The sequence below is a fragment of the Siphateles boraxobius genome, unplaced genomic scaffold, assembly GCF_051911475.1.
Source record: "Siphateles boraxobius isolate OS27281-9 unplaced genomic scaffold, OSU_SipBor_1 5, whole genome shotgun sequence".
Lineage (NCBI taxonomy): Eukaryota > Metazoa > Chordata > Actinopteri > Cypriniformes > Leuciscidae > Siphateles > Siphateles boraxobius.
The window spans coordinates 31928530-31953206 of record NW_027509141.1 but is presented as its reverse complement, the minus strand read 5'-3'; the positions used below and the strand labels follow the sequence as shown (position 1 = coordinate 31953206).

The 24677-nt window shown below is 35.4% G+C and overlaps 1 protein-coding gene across 4 annotated transcripts in view; it reads left to right on the top strand.

Annotated features, from left to right (window-relative positions):
• The window catches only part of cacna2d3 (calcium channel, voltage dependent, alpha2/delta subunit 3), a 47553-nt gene that overhangs the window by 5795 nt on the left and 17081 nt on the right, over positions 1–24677 (top strand). For 3 of the 4 annotated variants that reach the window (XR_013194923.1, XM_077203909.1, XM_077203910.1), the window contains exons 3-16: positions 2294–2410; positions 4764–4823; positions 7647–7809; positions 10667–10798; positions 11249–11309; positions 11501–11651; positions 12529–12603; positions 12724–12813; positions 14472–14585; positions 16567–16645; positions 17949–18082; positions 21501–21575; positions 22553–22633; positions 22772–22846. Coding sequence is in view for 3 of the 4 variants with exons in the window: in XM_077203909.1 (XP_077060024.1) it covers positions 2294–2410; positions 4764–4823; positions 7647–7809; positions 10667–10798; positions 11249–11309; positions 11501–11651; positions 12529–12603; positions 12724–12813; positions 14472–14585; positions 16567–16645; positions 17949–18082; positions 21501–21575; positions 22553–22633; positions 22772–22846 (1407 nt within the window). In the remaining variant the exon portion in view is untranslated. The remainder of the gene's footprint in view (positions 1–2293; positions 2411–4763; positions 4824–7646; positions 7810–10666; positions 10799–11248; positions 11310–11500; positions 11652–12528; positions 12604–12723; positions 12814–14471; positions 14586–16566; positions 16646–17948; positions 18083–21500; positions 21576–22552; positions 22634–22771; positions 22847–24677) is intronic. The other variant, XM_077203911.1, reaches the window with a different exon arrangement.

Genomic DNA, 24677 nt, shown 5'->3' with positions numbered 1-24677 from the left:
TACATGTATCTCCTGTTTTTGGATTCACATTATGTTATTTTTTTTTTCTCGATTCAGTGAAATTTTGGACGTGTTTTCATGTGATTGATCTCCTGTTGTGCTTAAAAAAACTGAGAAAAAAATGTATTCATAATTTTCTCGTAGCCTACTGGAAACGGGAGGGTTCTTGTCCTATCAAATTTTTTTGTCCACACATTTTTTCATGAAATGCATGTCCATGTCTCACTTAACACTAACAGAAATGCTTTTTTTTAAGTTTAAAGGACTGTGTTGAACACTTATTAGGATTTGAGATGTGCAAGAGTGTTTTGATGTGATTTATATAATGTTGCCTTAAAAAAAACTGAAAGATAAAAGATAGAAGGATATGTATGCTGTCTATTTTTTGTACTGGAAACATTTTTACAAGCCTTTTTTGAAGTTAAGATTTTAATGTGTGTGTGTGTGTTGATGCCATTTATTTCCATTTGTCTTCAAAAAGTGTATGCATACTTTTCATCAGAAAGGCTGTGTGTGACACACGTTTTGAGATTTGAGTGTGTGTGTTTTTTCTTCATTAAATCTGTCCATGTTTCACTAAACATGAACTTATTTAAATCAGAAAGGCTTTTTTTATAGTGGAGTAGTGTAAGCCTGCAGGCGTCGATGCCTGAGTGTGTTTGAATAGTCTAATATCACAACGCTCATTGAGTGCTGTTGCTTTAGGTGTCGCTTGTATTGCAGACTCAGCGTTGTCTGAAGTGTAGTTCATTATCCAGACTCGCCCAGGCTTGACAACTTATTATCTTTCTACTGAATTCTGACTCCATTTCAATTACCCTCCAACAATGCGTGGCCCTTTCGCCAAGCCACGCCCACCCTCCCCAAAGCGGCCCACCCACAGCGCTCTTCCTCCACCAATAATAGACACTGCAGCAGCAGTTCCACCAATTACAGGGACAAGATTGAGCTCGTTATCTGGAGAGGATTGGTCTTATCGGCCAATCAGAGAGGCCGCTGTCAGAGAGAGGCGCACAACGATACGCTTATCTGAAGACTTGTGGCACTAACTCAAATGAGAATGACAGCTGTATTAACGAAGAGACAATGCAAAACGTAGGTCATGGAGACTTGTAAAGGCCTCTTCTTACTGTCCCCTGTCTCTCAATCACGTCTCTCGTCATTTAAAAAAAAAAAAAAGTCTCGTCCGTCCATCTTCCGCTGCCACACATATTTGCCTCCCTCCCTCAGATTTGCATGTAAATGCCCCTATCTATACTATTACAGAAAATTGTACTTGTCATGCTGGACATTGATCACTAAAACTCATGTTTTAGGGTATCACACTATCCATTACACTAAAAGAAAAGATGATTATGGGTTACCCGTATCTAATTTACTTTGTGCAAATTTTTACCACTATATAAAAGATCTTGAGCTAAACGTGTTGTTTTTGTTAAGGTTATATTTTTCTGTCTGAATGTGCTGAATTTACTTTTTTTTATATCTTAGGAGATTTTAAACAAAACAAAGCAGAGACTTTCTTATAAGATTTCCTGAAATGTGAAACACACACATTGTGTTTTCATGTTTTATGAGATTATTAGACAAAATGATTTTTACACTGTACAATCTGTAAACTCTATAACCCTAAACCTACCGATCACAGGAAATTTTCTGCATTTTTACATTTTCAAAAAACATTATTTTGTATAATTCATAAGCTGTTTTTCTCATGGGGACCAAAAAAATGTCCCCACAAGGTCAAAAATAACTAATACTATCTTTATGGGGACATTTGGTCACCACAACCTACAAACAGAGACACAGACACACACACACACACACACACACACACACACACACACACACACACACACACACACACACACACACACACACACACACACCAAAGAAAGAATAAAGTGATTAAGTGTGCAAATATGAATGCAATTAAATAAAAATTATTTTATTTTATTCTATTTGCGATCTGATGTCCTTTTTTATTATAGCCTATGATAATGTGCTTTTTAAAGAGTTGAATACATTTATTTTTGCATTAATAAATTGCTGTTAATACATGCAACATACTTTCACTATTGCCAGACAAGCTGCATTCAAAATTGATATTTTAGGTATTTGATTTGATTGAATTACAGAAGAAACATATGATTTAGTTTTATTTAAAAGTTTTTTTAAAGCTGTATTGTTCAAAAAATGTCATCCTTGACCACACTGACACACAAAAAGTAGTAAAATGTCTGTCGTGCAACCTATATTCATTGCTTAACATGACTCATTTATTTCTCTTTAGAAATACAAAGAACATGAGAAATCGGTGCGAATAGAAGAGATTGACGGCGCAAAAGTGGTGAAAAATGTGGCGCAGAATATGGAGGAAATATTTCGGAAAAAAGCTGAAGCCACACGAGTAAGTAGCCTATACAATTAGAGGAAGAGAATTTCAAATGTTCTGCATGCGTCCTCCGTTTTTTTAAGGAACAGCCTTCAATAACATCGTCTATAGATTTTGGTTGTTGTTAATATAGTTTGGAATTAAGGCTATTGCCTTTTTAAATTTATTTTACGATTTGCGTATGAACTCTTAGGCTATTGCTTTAGCATTTTCCATCAATCATTTATTGTCTTGGATGCAGCAGCCGCAACAGCTTTAATTATTGCTAACGTATAGAAAGCATCTGGGTTGAAGCTTCTCCCTTCTATACAGAAGAACATATAGATTTTCCCGTTACAACCGGATCGTGCCGTTATTCTTCAGAGGCACACACACGGTCCAGGCTTTAATTGCCTGTGTGTGTGGAGGAGATAGGCTTATCTAACTCCTGCAGATACACACAGTCACTTTATGATGCAATGGAGTCGGTTTGCCATGAAAGGTAAAACCCATGAAATACACCTCATGCAATTGTAGTTACTGCATACCGATTTTATAAAATGCATGCGCGTATTTAAGGCTACGGAATAAATTTACACGTTCGCCGGATTTGAAGGGAGTTAGATACAATTTATACCACAAACATCCAAGTGTATTGCAGCACATTTTATTCTTTTGGAAAATAATTCTACAAATAGCCTAATGTTACAAATAAAAAATATATATATATATTTAAATGGTTATCCATTTATAGTGATTTAGGCCTATTTTTAAATGATGTTCTACTGATAATGTTCGTGTTTATCCATCTTAATTTTTTTTAAAACGGGTTTTGTTAGGCTATATAGGCCTACTTGTGGTATGTTAAATCTATAGCCTAATAAAATGACAAATGATTAACGTTAGCCTACTTGCCTACTCACGCGAAAGCGACTTTTGTTCACGAGCATAAGTGAGATGAAATCCACGCGCTGACAAACTTATTTTATTGAAACAGCCTATTGTTTGAAAGCTGTAAAAAGTTCCAACTCAACCTTGGGGTGGTTTAAAGAAGTAACTAGGTGAGTCAGAACAATAAACTGTTTTTCAAGGTTGTCTTAAAGGAAGTTTTAGGCTAATAGGAACAGGAAGGCTATTTTTCGGTGTGTAGCCCAATCTTTTGGGGTTCAGCAACACTTAAGGCCTAACTCACAGTCAAATAGACTTTGTAAACAAAATGTTAAAAAATTTTTTAGGATAGGTTTATCTGTGATGTAAATATCGGCTTAAGTTATAAATGCCAATTTGTCATCTTTGTTAACTTACCGTAATAATCGTGTGTAGCAGGCCTAAGTTATGTTTGCTGTGGTTACCTCCTCAGGTAAACGCGCTATTCAGTTCTCTAGCGCCACCTGTTTGGCAACAGGTGAAAATTCGTGCATTATCTAACTGTTTTTACCCTCTCTATCTCGTGATTTAGCTTTTGTGGTTAATGAGACGTTTAAAACACGATTGAAAAGTAGGCCTACTGCGTGTAAAAGAATAAACGCCCCCTCCGGCCTTATGTTTTGACTGTCATAATTCGCACCCTATTTGTAGGCCTATCTAAACATATTTAGAACGCATGTTATTTTATTATGTTTTTTTTTCAGGGGCATAGCCTCATAGTATTATATTTTACAGAGCAGCTTGGTTATAGCTTGTATGTATAAAATTGGCACAACGTCTTTTTTTGGTTCTGTTGTTGCTATAATTTCAAATGCGACAAGTATTAATTATTTTTCCTAAAGCGCTTTGTGGGTTGGAAGCAATTATACCGCCATGTAACTAAAGAAAAAAAATGCATGCCAGCACTTTTCAATGACGACAAAACATAAACTGTCCTTTGCACACACACACACACGTGTTTGCCGCAAGGGAACAAGTCACCATGTGAAATACAACCTGTTTGCAAGCAGCAGGTAAACTAAACATTATTTTACTGCTTTAAAGAGGTCACCTCATACAATTACTTTCATAAATAAATCATTATGACTATTTAACTTGAATGCATCTGTCTTTATGACAGGGCTAGTTGTAAAGTTTTACATCTGTGAATGTTTCTCAGGGTCAGTTTGTTATTGAAAGTCAACCCCCATCCCCCTCCATATGAATCAAAGGCATTCTGAAAAAAACATAAACTTATGATCTGATAAGCATTATAAAATGTAATACATTTGTTATTGATGTTATGAAATTATAAAATTGAGTTATAAAATGCCTTTTACATGTAGCTAGAGGGTATTTTCACAAATGTCTGCATCTTTGAAATATAGCTGATGTTGCTCATCAAGAACAATTCTTTGTATTTTGCCATCAATCATCTCTTCTAAGTTTCTGCTGTTGTCTGTGTCATGTCACTCATATGTAGAGGCTTGTAGAAGCGGCGGAGGAAGCTCATCTTCAGCATGAGGAGAACCCTGACCTACAGGTGAGAGAGTTTGTACACTTGTATGTTTTTGCTGTATTACATGGGAAGATTTCAGAACCATGAACAGTTCTTAAAAAAACCAATCACTCTAATGCTCTTATACATTTTGTTTAAACACAAAAATTACATGCATATTAATTTTTAAAATGCTCCTATTTTCATGAATATTTCATAGATTCTATTGTGTTCTTTAGAATAGAATCTTAAGGGATATTTTAATAAAGCCGCTGCTCTCCTTGCCATAATCTTGTAGCCCTGCTTTATGCAAATATCCTGTACATGACCTCCAGTTTAGTTCTTGAAGTGAATTATATTTATATATATATTTATGTGCCGGAAAGCCCTCCCCTCGCTCCGGCCTCCGCACTCCGACTAAGATAAATGACTCCACGTTGACTGCGCTATTCAGGGACAAATGGAAAATTCACTGAAGCAAAATACGTTTAAAATAATGGTATCCCCCCTCAGTAATGAATTCATGCACTCACTCTCCTGTACGTAGAAATACATTTCCAGTAATTCATAAACTGTGTCTTTTTTTTATTCACACAACTAATTGTAGTGAAAGAGTCGGTTTTGTACCCTCTATATTTCTGTATGTTGTTTTTTTAATAATAAAACCCTTTTGGCTGAATTGAAGGATGTTTATTTTAGAGCTACACACTCTTTATTCTAACACATTAATTAATTTTATACTCTCATTAACTCACTTATTTTAATTTGTGTTTTTTGTGTATAACAATGTAAATTGATTAGTAATTGCAAGAATAATCTATTAAAATAATAAATTTTTGTGAATATTTTTTTTGTGAAGACAAAAAAATGCAATCGAATTTTATTTTTCAGGAAATAAATAAATATATATATTATTTGTTAAATCCATTAGTAATTATAAGTATGATTTATTAAAATAATACTTTTTGTGAGTGTTTTATTGGCTATATTGATGTCGATCGAAGACATCAGGACATAAAAAATGTAATGGAGATTTACTACAGGAATAAATGTAAAAATAAAAAGAGTAATAAATTGCAAATAAAAATGCACCGAAATAAAAAAAAAGTAATGAAAATAATGTTATGTTATTTAAGCGTTTTAATCTAATTATTTTAGTGCCTCAGTGTGAGTATATAAAAACTCAGCTTTCAATAAATGGTCTGGCCGAGAGTGAATGTTTATAAAGGTTTGGATGAAACACTTCTGACCGTGACTCTTTGAATGAGGAGTTCTGATTCACTGGGACCCACTGGGACCGGGACTCGTTGGGGTGTGCAGCACCTGCTTCTGCTGTTTGTTGATAACCCTCAAAAGCTTGTCGCAGTGCTGTCAGAAACGCTGAGTGTGGAGCGTTTCTCCTCTGCGTCGCCACGCTCCTCTCGACTCTGCTCCACTCCGCCCCTCCAGGGGTGTATCACCGGAGCGCCCAGCCGTGGTATGAGCTGTCATTGCTGAGCTCTGAAGTGATGCCCCCTCCCTAACAGGAACTGATGCCAAGTGCACACACACATACACAAACCGCTTAATAGTAAACACAAAGGTGTTATCAAGTACACTCACCTAACAGATAGATAGCCTCTTTTCACAGAATGACCTCTGGTCCAGTAAAGTGAGAGGTAGTTTAATCACGCATGCCCTCTGGACACAAACTAAATGTTCTTTGCCCGATATCCTTTATAGTTCGTCTGGGACGCAAGCGTGAAATGTTGTATTCATTGAGTGTGTGTGTGTGTGTGTGTGTGCATGCAGTTCGTAAACTAACATTTATACCCCTGGTTTCACAGACAAGGCTTAAGTCTAGTCCAGCCTAAAATGCATGTTTGAGCTGTCTTAACTGAAAGCAACTCGCACTGACATATCTTAATATATTTCTATGCCATTGTTTTGTCCCAAGATGCACAGCAGTAATGGTTTTTTTTCGAAGGCACATTTATAAAAGCTATTTAAATGCCCCAATTGGACTAAGGCCTAATCCTGGTTTAGTCTAAGCCCTGTCTGTGAAACCGGGCCTTAATGGTTTAATCTAAATGGTTAAGCATACCTGACTGTTTTGATGTAGGAAAGAGAAATCAGGAATGTTTAATGTCTCCATTAAACAGAGACTTTTGCTGAACATTCTGTAGTTTTTTGTCTGAGTGAAAGACGCTGTTAATCCCACATGTAAACTCACACTCCCTCTAGAGTTTCAGATCTCAATAGGGTCTCAAACTGTGATCAGATTTGACAAAGTCTGCATCCAAAAACTCAGAAATTATTATTAACTTTCTTCACATTATTATATATTATATTGTGTACAGCAATATTGTGAAACATTATTAAAATTTTAACTCATTGTTTTGTGTTTTAATGGATTTTAAAATGTAATTTATTACTGTGATGGCAAAGCTGAATTTTACATGATCCTTCAGAAATCATCCTAATATGCTGATTTGCTGCTCGATAAACATTTCTTATAATTATCGATGTTGAAAACAGTTAATATTTTTTTTTTCAGAAAAACAGTGATACATTTTTTCAGTATACTTTAATGAATAGAAAGTTCAAGAGAACAGCATTTATTTGAAATTTGGTAACATTATAAATGTCTTTCCTGTCATTTTTTTATCAGTTTATTGTGTCCTTGATGAATGAAAGCTCTTTTAAAAAAATCTTACTGACTGCAAACTTTTGAACGTTCAAGTGCTGTTACACCATAGAATGAATATCAGTAATATTGCAGTATTATCAACAAAAATAAAATTGTTACTTTTTCATTCAAAAAGTATTCACTTTTTTCAAGTCTGACACCTCTATATAGACTTGTTTTGCTCGTTTTTCTTCCTGCAGTACGAATATTTCAACGCAGTGCTGATAAATGAGGTGGGTGAAGATGGGAACAGCGTGGAGCTGGGAGGAGAGTTCCTCCTGGAACCCAACGATCATTTTAGTAACCTATCCGTCAACCTCAGCCTCAGCGTGGTGCAGGTGCCAACCAACATGTACAATAAAGGTATTGCATCCTGTTTTTACCTGGGCATACAGGATATGGGTTACGATTTAACTAACATGACACACTGATTGGTTGATGGCAGTACAAAAACACGCACAGTCCCAAAACTGTTTACTATCCTGAGCAGCAGGATGGGAAAATGTCATTCCATTTCATTCTTTTAAGAGTTATTAAGACTAGAAAACATCTGCTATAATATAATAAAATATATTGTTGATGCAAAAAATTTGTTTTGTCAGTACAAGTGGCTATTTCTTTAAAGGTGCTCTAAGTGATGTTTGGTGACGTCACTTCTTGTTGACATTCGAAGTATTGTCAAACAAAACAGAGGCTAGCTTGACCCTCCCTCCTCCTCATCCGCGCCCAAACCCCACCCCCAAATCCTTCTTGTCGGTTATTGGCTGGAACAGTTTGTTATGTTTCGTGGTGCGGGTTAGCCCAGTTTGTTTTTGTTGCCGTTTGTGGAAACTTGGGTGTCTGCAGAGACAGTGTGTTCAGGGGACAGGCAGCTAGCGGATAGTGAGGAGATGTTTGCTGTATGTGACAAAAAAAGCTTTGGCCTAAAAAATGTGTGACATCGCTTAGAGCACCTTTAATGCTTTGTGCAACAAAATGCTGCAGTTCAGCCATCTACCAGCAGGAGCAAAGTGCTTAAAAGTACTCTATTTAACTTTTTGTCTTACACTGATTCACTATATTAAGCCTATTATACGTGTTTATATTTTGATGGTTTTCACAGGAATTAATGTCTCGTCATATCCATAAATAGAGAAAAGTTGCACCGGCTACTTTGATGCATTTATGGTGTGGGACTGGAGTGGTATTGATATAGCAAGAAAGGTTGACTTTGACCACACAAAGTCTCAAAATCACCCGTTTTAATAAAATGCCGAACAGAGTTTGCTGGCAAAAACAGAACCCAACAGAGTTCGTAATAAAATGATGGCTTGGCTTTTTGGTGATGGTGAGAACTTAGACATTTTAAATGTTTTAAAAGCGTAGCAGAGATGGTGTTTTTATTACTCAACAGGTGAAGGTATTTTATTGAACAGATAAATCGCCATATGTAGCTCTCTAACAGAGTTTATCTATTGTAAAGCATTATCTATTGTGAAGGGTCATTTCATTATGGTTGTTGTGCTGGAATTTATTTTTAAGGAAGTACCATATTTATTAATGATCCTTTCGTATCTATTAATGATCCTAGTAGTGAATGTTTTATGAGCAGTTGGATAACCATGTTCATCCGCACAGTTACGCATAGCCGAAACAATGTTCTTCTGCAAAATACATGCAGTTTTGTTTTTTAACTGCTAGAGGGTCAAAAGTTTCATAGTGTACCTTAAAGTTGCGATGTAATGGATGTAGTGGCAGATATTTTCCTCCTTATTTTGATATGCATGAGAGTGAAACAGATGAACAGAAATTAAAAATATGCAGGGTGGGAACTTCTATCCATAAGTTTTGGATTAGATGGAGGCAGAACTGAATGTGAGCTTTAGTCAATTGTAAGAAAGTGGCAAGGTTAAGCAGACTAAATGATTGGAGTAGTCCGTCATACGTAACCAATTTTTGGATAAAAAATTATGAGGTCAAAACTAATAAAAAATAAATAAACATGCTAAAGATTTGCATGTATTTCAAAGTAAGATACATATAGAAACTAGATTTTCATGTAAAGAAAATATATACTACTAGTCAAAAGATTGGAATCGATAAATGTTTTTTATATTTTTATAAAAAGTCTTTTCTGCTCATCAAGGCTGCATTTATTTGATGAAAAATACAGTAAAAACAGTAATATTGTGAAATGTTATTAAAATGTAAAATAACTTTTTTTCTATTTGAATAGATTTTGAATGTTATTTACTTCTGAGATGCAAAGCTAAATTTTCAGCATCATTACTCCAGTCTTCAGTGTCACATGATCAAAAATATGCTGATTTGTGATATTATGAATTATTATTGGTGGGCAGTAATGATTTTTAGTAACTATTATCAATGCTGAAAACAGTTTTACTGTTACTTTTAAATTCTAATAATATTTTACAATATTACTGTTTTTACTATATTTTGATCAAATAATTAAAGATTAAAAAGGCTTTTACCAGTAACATAAAAATGTATTTTCATTTCATGCCAACTAAGTTAGTCATTTTGAACATGTAAGGGCATACATGTCGTCATTCATGAGTTGTTTTTGCAGATTAACAAAGAAACAGAGAGAGCAACTTCATTAACAGTTTAAAAGCTTTGAATGCGCCACTGATAAACAGCTCTCAGGTGTCCTGATGTCGCGGAGTGAAAAATAGAGAGAGGTAAGTTAGTATGTCATAGAGCAGTGATAATAGCCAACCACCTCAGGTCATTCTGAAGTTACTGATCCAAGAACGAACTCCTCAGTGTCACTGCAGCACTACGGGTCAATAACTACCTGGGGACGGCGCAATGAACAAAGCCAAGGGCTCAATGCCCCAGCGAAGAACGCGCTGAGAACAGAGTAATCACTCTTAAAGTAGCTGTTCTCTTTGTGATCTTGGATGCTGCAGTGGGCGCTCACGCGCGGTGGATGCACCGCGTCCCTTTGTGTGCAGCCGTAATGGCCTTTCAATGGCGTCGCTTTGTTTGCTTGAGGACAAAGGCAAGAGGTTTTTTATGGAGTCAGGTTGGACTCGGAGCAGAAGGAGGGGTGGAGCTGGGATGAGGTGATTTAGCTGCACCACTTTGGGCTTGTACGACGAACGAAATTAGGGTTAAAGTTCAAATTAGAACTGTGTTTTGCCTATGATTGCAAATTATGCTTCAAACACATTTAGCAGTTTTTCTCACTCATTTTCTCTATCTTTATCCTTTTAAGACCCTGACATTGTTAACGGAGTCTATTGGTCAGAAGCCTTGAACAAAGTTTTCGTGGATAACTTCAGAAGGGACCCGACCCTTATTTGGCAGTACTTTGGAAGCGCTAAAGGTTTTTTCCGACAATACCCAGGTATGTAATGTTGCATTATGTCAGCGCATAAATTGATGAAGATCAAACTGGCTGATTTCACTAATGTTTTAATTTTACAGACCATCAGAGAGGACATCGAGAAAATGTGTTCCATTAATCAAAGCCTGTGGCGGACTAAATCACATCTTACATCTTATAGCATTATGCCAAATTTACATAAATTTGCTATTTGTGCTAAACAGATGTGGTTAAAGAGCTGAGTCACAGAGATATACCATCATTTGATTTCTAACTAAAGAGTCTGCAAACTATAAAACGATAAATGTGAAACATGATTTTAATATTAATGGTTCTGAGACACTAGGATGTGTGTGAGGGGGAAAACACCATATACCAAATAAAATATCAACAATATCCATATACAATACAATGTCAAATTCTTTCATGTCAACCTGTGAATTAAATTCTGTACACTATGTGTGTTTTCAGGTGTTAAATGGCATCCTGATGAACATGGTGTCATTGCTTTTGACTGCAGGAACAGAAAATGGTATCAACTACTGCTTTAAATGAATCTTGAAATGTCTATTTTGTGCTTTTTATTCGATTTGATCTGATCAGTAAGGTTTTGTTTGGTTTTCAAGAATAGATTCTAGTATAACCTAACTTTTTAGTTTATTTATAAATAATTTATGAGGGAATTCATGCATTAACATGTCTGTCTGATGCTTGTTGTTTCAGGTATATCCAGGCGGCCACCTCTCCTAAAGATGTTGTGATTCTGGTGGATGTCAGTGGCAGTATGAAGGGTTTAAGATTGACTATAGCCAGACAGACGGTTGCTTCCATACTGGACACGCTCGGGGATGATGACTTCTTCAACATTATTGCTGTAAGTCGAACAGAGAAAGTTTCCTCTCTTGTGTAGGGCTTGTGAAAGCGTAGTCTTCTCCAAGCTTTATCCTTCTTCTCCAAAGGCACGATGTGTTTTTATGAATATACATATCATTCCAGGATAATGCAGCTGGTCTAGGATCAGTTTCTAAACCTTAAAAAAGGTAAACATTGATTCTAGATGAGGGGCCGCGAGAAACTTCATCTAATATGGTTTGCAAAGAGAAATGTCAAAACATAAAGGATTTTACATTTCATATTTTTATAAAATCATATATTTTTAAAAATAATATCATTTATTTTATATTATTTTATTTTATATATGTCATATACACTACAGTTCAAAAGAAAGATTTCTGTTTTTGTAATTTATAGAAATTTACAGTAAAGCCTTAGGTTTTTACAAAGAAATTTATCATGGTTTCCACAAAAATATTAATTAGAATGATTTCTGAAAATTCAGCTTTGACATTGCAGAAATAAATACATTTTAAAATATATTGAAATAGAAAACAGTTATTTTAAATTGTAGAAATATTTCAATATATTACTGTTTTTACTGTATTTTTGATCAAATAAATGCAGCCTTGGTGAGCAGAAGAGACTTCTTTCAAAAACATTTTAAAAAAAACCTGACTGACATCAAACTTTTATAAAGTAATTAATGTAATGAATCATGTTAGCATTAAAATTAAAATTGCATTATTTTAGACTGTGATGTTTTTTTGCAGTATGTTCACACACTCTCATAACAAAAACGCAAGGACATTTTTATTTAATATCCATGAGTGGAATAATTAGTTCCCTTTAGGATATCAATTAATTTGAAAGCTTTAAGTAATGCCCACTGTGTCTAATATATCTTGTGTTTCCAGTACAACCAAGAGATCCGTTATGTGGAGTCCTGTCTAAACGGAACGCTTGTTCAAGCTGACAGTACTAATAAGGATGTATGTCTTTCTTTTATTAAACAATGGCACACACTTGCTGGCTGTAATTACTTAATTTTCAGTGAAATTAGGACTCCTAAACCATATCTGAAAGCCATTTCTCTTGTTCTTATTCATCAGCACTTTAAAGAGCATCTGGACAAGTTATTCGCCAAAGGAATCGGACTCCTGGGCAATGCACTGAGTGAGGCTTTCACTATCTTAAATGAGGTGGGTGAAGATTACCAAAACCCTGAGATTACAGAGATCCGGTATCATGACAACCCTTCGTTTTGCTCCTGCACAAGTGTGTGTGTTTGCGTGTGTAAGCCTGCATTTTGTCTCGCTGTTCCGGCCCCTCCTCGAGACGCCTCTATCTCTCCCTGTGATTAATTGTGGTAATTGGCAGCGCTGATTAATAAGCTGATGAAAGAGAAGGTAATTGCAGACGAGATAGCGCTCAAAGTCAGTCCAGTTGCACCCTTTATCTCTCTTTTCTCAGACCACTAGTCTTGCGGAAAGAGCAGAGAGGGGAGAAACAGAGAGACAGAAAGGAGGATCGGGGTTGTATCTGTATTTGTCACATTCATTAGAGCCAGCCCATTAGTATGGTAATCGTAAAACCCAGAGTCCGGCCCCTTTAAACGACCACAGGCTGTGTTTGTGCCTGATTGGTTGAAAGTAAAATAAATATAATAATAGATGCAGCAGTCTTTGACTTTTGGAATGACATCATGCACTGCACAGCAGTAAAGTTCGCTTGGTGTAAAGACTACATTAGAGAATACAAAGCCTGATTATCACCCATAATGCAGCAAAACGTCTCCATCTAAGAGATGCTATGTAGTACTCTGCTTAGTTCCTCTGTCAAGTCAAGTCACCTTGATTTTTGCAATACAGTTTGTTTCAAAGCAACTTTACAATTTTAAACAGGTAATTAATTATCAATAATCCAAACAGAATTGAATTCTGCTGTAAAGCAGCTCTAGAACTATAATTAGTTTAATTGATCAGCTGAAACTCCAAAAGTCTGAAAATTTAGGAATTAAAAGCCCTTTCTGATCTGGAAATAAACTCAAATCATGCTGGAGAACATGATTATCAGGTTTTGTTGCTGTCAATATAAGTTTATACATTATACAATAATGTACAAAAGTTTGAGGTCAGTAAGTTTTTTTTATGTAAAATATATATTTTTTTTTATTCAGCAAGGACATTAAATTGATCAAGACTGATAGTAAAGACATTTATAATACAAAATATTTATATATTATTAATATTATTGCTTTTGGACCTGACTGCATGTATAATTTTAAGACTGATATTATGTTTATTTGTATGTCTCGCTTATTGCAAAGATTTGATCAAAACATGCAATGCTTCCCTAATAAGGTTGATGCATTGTAGCCTTTACAGTGAGTGATCACAAAAATACTGTATACAAACAATATAATCATAGCATTATTAAACAATAAAGTATGAGAGGCTGTGCTGTTTTGTGTCCACAGTTAAGCTGCTGTTACTATTATGCTGAAAAATGTAGTTAACTATTTATATGTAGTAGCTATTTACTCTTGAGATCGACCAATCAGCATCCAGGACCAGAACCATTTTATCATACAGCATAAACACAGTATCATCTACAAAGCATTATACATGAGCAATCTGTCAGAGCCTGATAATGTAGATGCAGAAACCACTCTGAAGACAATTTCCTGTTTGCTTCTCTTGTTTTTTTTCTCCCCACTAAAATAGATTCTGTTGTTAATTTTTTGTTTTATGTGTGAATCTTATTAAGGCAAATTGATCGTGTTTATTCTGAATTCTCATTCTCAAAGTGAAAAGTTTCTTTCTCTCATGTCTCTTTCTCTCTCCCTCTGACTGTGCAGATTAATCAGACCGGCCGTGGAAGTTCATGTAGTCAGGCGATCATGCTGATAACGGATGGAGCCACTGAAATGTATGATGATGTTTTTGCCAAATATAACTGGCCTGAGCGAAAGGTAAGATATAGAGATTATTAAAAAGGAGGGTTTTAATGAATAGCAACTTGTTTGCATTATCAAACAAGCATAAAAGCATGAATATTTAATTTATAAATAAATCCTAAATGAGATGCATTATCAAATTTCTTTCAAGTATATTGGTTCTTTTTGTGCCTAAGTACAGTGTGTTTTCTCTTACTTTATAGATTTAGGTACGATTGCTTTTTTTCACCCCAGCACAAGTGTAAAATTCCCTTTTGAGAGCGTTTTGACATTTTGAGGAATTGTGTTTGGCTGCGGTGGTTGTATGAAAAAGTGTGTTAATGTATATTGAAATGCTGACAGCACCAGCTTATTTGACACACTCTTCAAACATGGGGGAATGTGTTGAATAAACAAAATTTGGAGGGTTTCACATGTACCTGCCCTTTAACGGTGCTGAATCAGTCGCCCGATTGACCCTGCGAACCAGTGTTTGCCGACTGCGGCACGATTTGCACTACCAGACGTGTTTATAAAGCATTCGGCATTCAGGTGAACATGTTAAGCGAACATTCCTGGCCTGGATTGGTTGCGTGTGTAAGTCTGCATCTCATGTCCTAATCGGCAGCAGGAGAAATGCATTTTTACAGCCTGCAGAAGATGTGTGTGTGTGCGTGTGTGTGTGTGTGTGCACGTGTGTGTGCGCGTGTGTGTGTGTGTGTGTGTGTGTGTGTGTGTGTGTGTGTGTGTGTGTGTGTGTGTGTGTGTGTGTGTGTAAGTGTGTGTGTGTGTGAGTGAATTGTCGCTGGCCCACTGCGGTGTAACTGCTCAGTATTGGTTGGAGTCAAAAACCATTTATACATGGAAGACAGGAGCAATGTACTGAGAAATAGAGGGATGGAGGCTAAATGAAAGGGAGGGAGAGGGAGAAAAAATTTGTGAGCGGAGGAAGGAACATCGAGAGGAATGGTTGAGTTTGCTCATCCGTTATTTTAAAACCAGTCTCATGTGCACAAATTAATAAATAAAATAAATGTACTGTATATAAACATTAAACGATGTCTTCCTAATTTAAATAGATCAATCTATTTATTATTGCACCATCAGATGTGTGAATTGTTGCATTTGGCTGTTTTTTTAGGATCTTGCAGCAAGGGCATCTTGAAACATGCTCATAAAAGAGTTTTCAAAGAAACTACTAACATGAAAAGCATGTTTAAAACTTTTTTTAGACCACTGGACATTGCCTTTTCAAAAAAAAATATAAAACATTGTAAGCAGTGTTGTTATTGTCAACTAAAACTATTACAAATCGTTTTTGATTGCTAAAAATAAAGCTAACATAAAAAATAGATAAATATTAGATGAAAAACTGAATGAAAAAACTGAAAATATAAAAATAAATGCTAATTAAAAATATTAATAAAGACTATAATAAAATATAAATAATACTACAATAACACTGGTTGTAAGGCACTTGCATTTCAAACAGTGTGAAATGTTTTTAAGTTTTTAAAATCATACAGTAATGTTTTCATGATTGATCATTGCTGTCACTCTGAGTAGCCTACTCATGCACACATCCCTGGTGGAATCTTAAAACATACGGTGAACAATTTACCTGTCTGATAAGGCGGTTGTTCTCCAATGAGTAATCAAGTAATCAGATTTTACCCTGACATTGGGAAATTGCATTGTGGGAAACAAGGAGATCTTTGATTTAAATTCAGAGATCTGCTGCATGTGTGTTTTCAGTGTGGAGAAACAAAGAGAAACAGAGGAATGAAAAGAAACAGAGACCAATGTGATTTGTACATTAAATGTTGAATCTGTAGCTTGGCAAGCTTAAAGCTATTCATGTGTAAAGTTTAATTTCTAGGAGCTGTCCATCTACTATTTTCTGTGTATCAGTATTTAATAATACAAAAAAAGTACAAAAGTGTTTTACTATTCACATACAAATACTGAAACATATTTATTTATTGCCCAAATAAAACTCTTTTCTATTTCTCCATAGGTTCGTATATTTCCCTACCTGATTGGCCGGGAATCTGCGTTTGCTGACAACCTGAAATGGATGGCGTGTGCCAATAAAGGTTTGTGATTTTTTTGGGGATGATGAGCTGAATTTGATTTACATTCCATTTTAATTTTTGCTAATTAGTTAATTAATTATCCTGGCTGGGTTTTCCTGGAGCACGGAAGCTTCCATTCAGCTTCCGTGCGCAATAAGGAGTTAGTGTGCCAGCGCTGTGGGTTTATTGGTTTGAAGGCAGGAGGAAATCACGCGGGTGTTGAGTGCATGATGGGAGTGCGACAGCAACTGGCTCAACTCGCGGAGCTGACATGGAGAGGTCAAGGGTCAACTGAGCCTAAATCACTCTTCCTGTCAGCTCGGCTCTCGTTGCTGCACAGCGTTGATCACTCCCATGTGCCCGTGCCACGGATGACTGGCCGCGGGATGAGGAGATTACACACACACACACACACACACACACTGAGAATTTCTCGCTCTGCACCTGGAGCCTCTGCAGTAGCACATCCATTTTTTCAACACAGCTAAACGGATGGAAAGGCATCTGGTGATCAGCTTGTACCTTCTCTTATTAATCATTACTCTTTATTAATTTAATAAAGTATTTATGATTATTTTCTGTTTCTATTATAATTTCTAAATATTTAAAATATTCAAGGCTATATATTTAAATAATGTAATGTATTATAGCACTAACATCATTGTTATTTAAAAGCCCAGATTTTGTTTTAATGGAAAAACTAATATATTATATATATATACATCTATACATTATATATATATATATAATAGCCTTGATTGATAAAAACAATGAATAAATAAGCGTTATAATTATAATATATTATAGTGGGCATTAGAATGACTTCTGAATAGAAACAAAATATTATAACATTGTATTTTAAAACATTATGAATACATGTACCTTTAAAAATAATGTATTACAGTAAGACAATCTGTAAAACTGCACTACATTCACAGGCTTTATAGAAAGTGATTCCAAAATACATTTAGACAACATATACATATACATGTTTTTGAAAGATGTCTCTTTTGCTCACCAAGGCTTCATTTATTTGATAAGAAATATTGTGAAATTTTATTACAATTCATTTTAAGTGTCCTAACGTAATAAATTTTTAAATGTAATTCATTCCTGTGATGTAAAATCTAAATTTTCTTTCTTCAGTGTCACATTATCCTTCAGAAATCATTCTAATATGCTGATTTGCTGCTCAAGAAACATTTATTATCATTATCAATGTACTTATTATTATGTTTGTGGAACCATATATACCATATACACATGTTGATATGTTCAGAGTTCAGAGAGTCATTAAATCTGCTGTGGATTGTGTGTTGTGCAGGTTATTTTAGTCAGATCTCCACTCTGGCTGATGTTCAGGAAAACGTGATGCGGTATTTGCATGTGATGAGCAGACCTAAGGTTATCGACCATGAACATGACACAGTGTGGACTGAAGCCTATGTGGACAGCGCAGTAAGTATAATTAATCACAGTGTTAGTGTACAGCGTCTGTGTCCCTTACAAAAATGTACAATCTGAACTACAGCTTCTGCAAAAATAAAACTTTTATTTATAAATCACATCAATCATCAAATACAATAAAGACTCTGAAGAAACTTCACATTTTTTTAGGAACATCCCATATTATTATTTATTTAAAAAACAACTTTAGTAACTATGGAATTTTGGCAGGAACAAATGTCACTATGGTACATTTTTGTAAAGGATTTGCTGTCTAAAAAATCTAGTATTTTCTCTACTAAATGTATGTGTTTTCTACAATCATTCTCCCTCATAAAATGCAACTCAGTTGCTCATTAGTAGCTCCGTTAACTCCCTGAAGGTCTCATCAAGACACTCTTCCATTCAGTGAGCACTACGAGAACGAGATCAGGTCACACACCGTGCAGTGTGTCTCTTGTATGTGTGTAGACGTGAGCACATGTCAATGACACGTATTATTTTTCTCCCTGTGTCCCTATAGCTCGCGCAGGCGCACAAGGTAACAGTCGTAACCGGTGTCTCTGTGGCTCTGTTCCGAAACCTAGCGAGCTCCCTACGGAGGAAGCATTTTTAGGGCGCACAACATAAAGTACCTAAATAGTACATATTAATACCTAAATTGTACGTATTAATACCTAAAGGTACATATTCATATCTAAATGTACATATTAGTTCCTAAATGGTACATATTAATATCAAATGGTACATATTAGTACCTAAATGGTATAAATTAGTACCTAAAGTGTATATCATTAGTATGTAAATTATCTGTATTAGTACCTAAATGTAAATATAAAGACCTAAATGGTAAATATTAGTTCCTAAATTGTACATATTAGTACTTTTTGAAAGAGTTCCATCCCAGTAACACCTTTTGTATATATATACAGTATATATATATATGTGTGTGTGTGTGTGTGTGTGTGTGTGTGTGTGTGTGTGTGTGTGTGTGTGTGTGTGTGTGTGTGTGTGTGTGTTTCATTTAATACTGAAAAGCATCACTAAAATAGTTCAAACTGTTTAAAATGGGACTGTTTTATCCAATATTAATTTTATGCAATATTGTTATATATTTATGCTTATTAGAGTTTGTGCTTGCGCTTTTTAGCACTATTTGTTTGACGTACGGCGTAGAATGTTCCAAATCGATCACTCAGTTAGAATGCTGCCTATGTAGACTGTAGTCAGCAAGGCAGCTGACTAGGTTTTGGAACAGAGCCTGTTTGTGTCCATTCTGTCACTGGTGTCTTGCAGCATTTCCTCATTGTAATTTGCTTTCAGTATTCCGTTTCTGGAATCTGAAATGTTTTATTAGTTCTTGAACATGGATGTGGTGCAGAGAACGCAGCGTGAGAGAGCGTGAGATAAAAGCGAGTGAGGGTGAGATGTGGTCAGAGATAGGGTTTGGCTTCACTCGAGATCCGCAACACCGACCGCTGTGCCATTCCATTTCTGATAAGACACACACACACACACGCGCGCACACACACACAAGTGCACAAGTGTTCGCACCCACCCGATGTCTTTGACACCCTCCTCTGTCACACACACAGGCATAGGCGTAGGGTGTTGGGAATTGTTCTCCGGAGTGTGTGTTGCTGTATCTTGGCCACTTAGACACCCCATTCATCATTTTGTGGATCATTGGCTTTTATCTCCTAAAGCCGTAATAAAACTGACATTGGAGTAGAGGGGGTGAGAGAGGCAGAGACTGGGAGAAAGAGAGAAGAGAAGAGGGGGGAAGGAGAGGAAGGGGGAAGCACAAGGTTAATTCATAGATTTCAATTTGGCTCCTGCACGATACACCTTCAGTGTTCTGCACGATGCCAACCAGACTGAACAAATGTTGGACAAAACTCAAACTGAGGTTTTTTTTTTTGAGCTCCCGAATGTGAGACAGAATAAGAGACTTTAAAGACCTCTTCAGTGGGACTGAGGGAGATTTTTGTTGTTTTAGAAACAAACCTGCCAATCTGCCAGTGGAACAAGACCAATGATGATTAAAGTTACATTCTAAAAACACGATTTAAAGGAATAGTTCACCCAAAAATGAAATTGTTTGCTTAAAAAAAAATTGAATTCATTCCAAGCCCATACGAATTTCTTTATTTTGTTGTAGTTGAACTGAAAAGGAATTGTTTTACAGAATGTCGTCACATATCTTTTCCTTACAATGAAAGTGAAAGGCGACTGGGGCTCTCGAGCACCAAAAAAAAAAAAAAGTGGTCCAAGTCTCTGTCATGTGATTGAGGATTAATTAAACTGATCAAAAGTATCATTAAAGACTTCAAATTGTAATAAGTATTGTTATAATTTTACACAATATTATTGTTTTTATTGTATTTTTAATCAAATTAATGCAGCCTTAGTGAGCATAAGACGCTTCTTTCATCTTACCAACCCTAAACTTTTGAACAGAAGTCTAAATATAATGTTTGAAATATTTTCATTATTCACTGGGAATCTTTCCCTTCTGACATATCTCTCAAAACTCATTTGCACTTGCATCCTATTTAAATAAGTCACATCAAAACATGTCACACCAGGGTTGAGGTCATGGATTTGATTGGTAACAAGACACATGAGACACAAGATTGACATTTCATGTCATCGATGTCAAACCCGACGAGACGTTTTGACGCACATTTGAATGTACACAAACAGAAATGAGATTTGAGAACTATGACAGAAGAGAATATCTTCAGTGAAAAAGTATTAAAATTAGCCATATGGACCATTTTTATGATCCTTTAATGCTGTTTTTTGCATTAAGTCCCCATTCGTTTTCATTAGTTTCGTCATATGTCATTGTTCCCCTTACAGTCATACAGGTTTCGAATGACATGAGGGTGAGGAAGTGAATTTAATATATATATGTTTTTATTTTATTTTTTACTGGAAAACAAAACAAAGATGCCAACAAAGAATGGGATATTTACTGTTTTTCTTTTTGTTTTCTGTCTGTTTTTCCTTTAACATACAACTGCATTCACGTATCCTCTCAAGGGCCACTGTAAAACATTTATAATGGACACACACACATGAGGGTGAGGTGGGGGAATAGCAGACCTAGTTTCAGCGAGCTCATGCGTTAAATCATGTCAGCCCTCATCATGCCCGCAGCTGAGTTTACAGTTCAGCTACAGAGATGAACCATCTTCACCAGATCACCCTTCACTTGTCTACACCTCGCACGGCCATTTATCAAAACGTTGGTTTGAATATTTCATGTCGCAGCAACTTCCTTGATCTGAAGGCCGGTAGGACAGCACAATGTGAGCTTATGAACTGGCTGTGGCGATCAATGTCCATTCAAAATCTTTATTGGATGCATTTTTCTCAGATGTTCATGTAATTTAAATCTGAAAGTCTTCTGTTGGTCTGTCAGCAGCTTGGGGAGACTAAAGGTCCAAACCCGATAACCACAGTGGCCATGCCTGTGTTTAGCACCAAGAATGAAACGGTAGGGAGAATGTCTGTGTGTTTATGTGTGACATGATATCTGTTGATCTAGCACATATTTTGAGTTTGAATATGTATGTATATGTATATGTGTATAAAATGTGTATATATATATATATATATACACGTATAATATAAACAAGCTTTTATGTTAGATGCGATTAATCACGATTAATCGATTTGACAGCACTAATTAAAATATTAATATTTTAATATGAATACTAATTTTAATGGTGATATTAATAATGATAATAGTTCATATGTGTTAAGTATAACTATCAATATTCATGTATATTCTAATATTATTTAAAATGATTAATATTAACATTCTATTTGTATTAACATTTTATTCGTATATTATTAAACATTTTATAAAAAATAATATTAGTCAAATATAACTATGAATATTCATGTATATTCTAAAGTTTTTATTCTAAATGTTTTTCACAGGTGTGAATGAATCATTTCGCTTTGTGAACTGAATCAATTGATTCATTGAAAAGATCAGACTTAAAAGAATGATTCATTCACCAATCTCTACTTCTCTCATAAAAAGCTAGGGGTGAACATGAACATTTTCAGTGGTCTCTTTCTCACACAAATCTATTGTACAACGTCTAAAGATTTGGAATATAATACATGCGTTGAGTGGAGTGTTTTGGGTCCATTTTGAAGCCTGAAGATTTTATTTGAACTGCATTAAAAATTATTATTTTTTCATACATATCTATTTGTTTAATCAAACTCGTCGGAGCACAATTAATAGTCTGCTGTAACATTGATGGTGTGTTTCACTTATAGTTCATATTCATTGAGCTTTGACATTATTAATATCCACCATACAACAGCTTCAAATGGTTTATTTTCTTCTTTACTTTAAACACACTTTACAAACGAATACCTATTAATATCAATGAGAATGATAAGTGAACAAATGTGTATGAAAATGTGTGTGAAAGTAAAACTGTCTCTCTGCAGAAAAACCAAGGCATCCTGCTAGGCGTTGTGGGCACTGACATCCCCATTCAAGAGTTGATGAAAACCATCCCAAAACACAAGGTAGGATGTTACCACCAACAAATAGCCATGCATTCCAAAATCAATTTTAATCTGTTCAATTTCATACTCTCTATATCCTTAAGTGGGCTGGAGTGTGATAATGCTATAATTTTTGTAATCGTATCTTCTTTTCTCCAGCTAGGAATACATGGATATGCATTTGCCATTACCAATAACGGATATATCCTGACACATCCCGACCTGAGGCCCCTGGTAAGGACTAATATGTTGTTCTGGGCCCATAAACAGCCTTATATTAGAACTAAATTAGGAATATGATGCAATTACATCCATGCCCCCCAAAAAAAAAGCTGGCTCAGGTAAAATCTACCCACACATGCAGTGTGTGCTTGTGAGAGCGCTGGTGGGACGCTGAAGTGCATCATGGGAGATGTAGTTTTTGTAATCCCAACCCTTTTCCTCTGATATATTGCATGCAGGAATAAAAGCCCATTCATGTGCCTGCCAGGGCTGATCAGAGCACTGAGGTAACTCACCCTTCGCAGGGACACCCCTCACCCCGCTCTCAGTCACCATGCGTGACTGTGCGTCTCTGTATGTCGTGAACGTGTTGGTGTTCTCGTCGTAGTGTGGCTCCAGTGCTGCTGTGTATCAGTTTGTGTTTGCGTAGCGGTGGTGTGCATCAGTCAAGGCTTCTGAGTGTGTGTATTTACAGACCACACTGACTCTGTGTTGCTGAACAGGGACAGTGTTTACTGTTATTGAATTAAGTAAATGCTAAAATGAGTATTATTAGTAAGTAGCATCGGTTATGACGGTTTACTATGAACTAGACTGGATTCAAGTGTGCACACAAAGTGACATTCTTATGAAATGTTTTAGCCATTTTTAGGCTCTGTTCCAAACCCTAGTTAGCTAACAATCTAGGGAACATTTTTAGAAAAGAAAGAAACCTCTCACCCTGGGAGCAAATTTATGCTGGATTTTAATATTAATATTGGACATGATATAAATGATGTATAGTTAACGCGGAACCAAGGTTGCATTGCAACAAGGGATTTTTTACATAAATGTAAAATAAACTATAGAAAATAGCTAGTATTGTTATTGTTAGCTAATACTAAAACCGTTAAAATAAAGTTTGAAAAATAAATAAACTGTTAAAATAAACGGTTGAAATAAAGATTAAATTCAACAAAATGTAAACATTTTATTTCAAAAAGTTGCAAGGCAAAATTTCACATTTTCATTTAATTCAAATCAAGATCAAATAAGTTAGGTTAAGTACTAAAATTACTAAAATGAAAACTGAAATAAAGAAATAATGTTAAATAGAACTTTTTTTAAAAATGCAATATAACTGCGAGCAGCAATTAAGGGGCCAAGCACAAAAAAAGACATGATGAGTCATGCAAGCATTGCTGAGACTGAGAGCATCAGAAAAACTGCAACAATGAGTAATTAAAGACATTTTTAGATTATTTTTGGCAAAACTGCTGAAAAAGCGTGAATACAATCACTAGACTCGCGGAGATACAGCCTTGCATCCTTTTTGATGTGTTCTTCGTCAAATTCATATGCGAGTTATTTAAGAACGGTTTGGTTTTTTGAAAAGCTTTAAATAACGTTTTGCCAGCATTGTCTGAGAATGATGTGAGCTAATTTTGGTGAAAATCAAACAAACCATCTAAGACGAGTTCAAAAGAAGGTTTTTCAGAAAATGTACAGTTTCTTAATGTTTCTAGCCCTTATGTTTCAAAAGTTCTTAGCATAAACATGAGTGCAAATTTGAGATTCACAGAGATTGAGTTAGAGATTACAAAATTACTGTGGTTAATGTTCAGATTGTCATTTATCTGTGCCAAATTTCACAACTCTTTACCATCCGGTTCTATGGGCTGCCAGAGACTCAAGAGGGAAAGAATAATAATAATAATTGGAAAACTAACAGATACAATAAAAGTGACAAAATTCATCAAACTTAAACCAAAATTAAAATAAAAACTGAAAATATAAAAATTAAAGCTTATTTAAAAATATAGATAATACACTATAAATAATAAAAAAAACACTAGTGATTTGT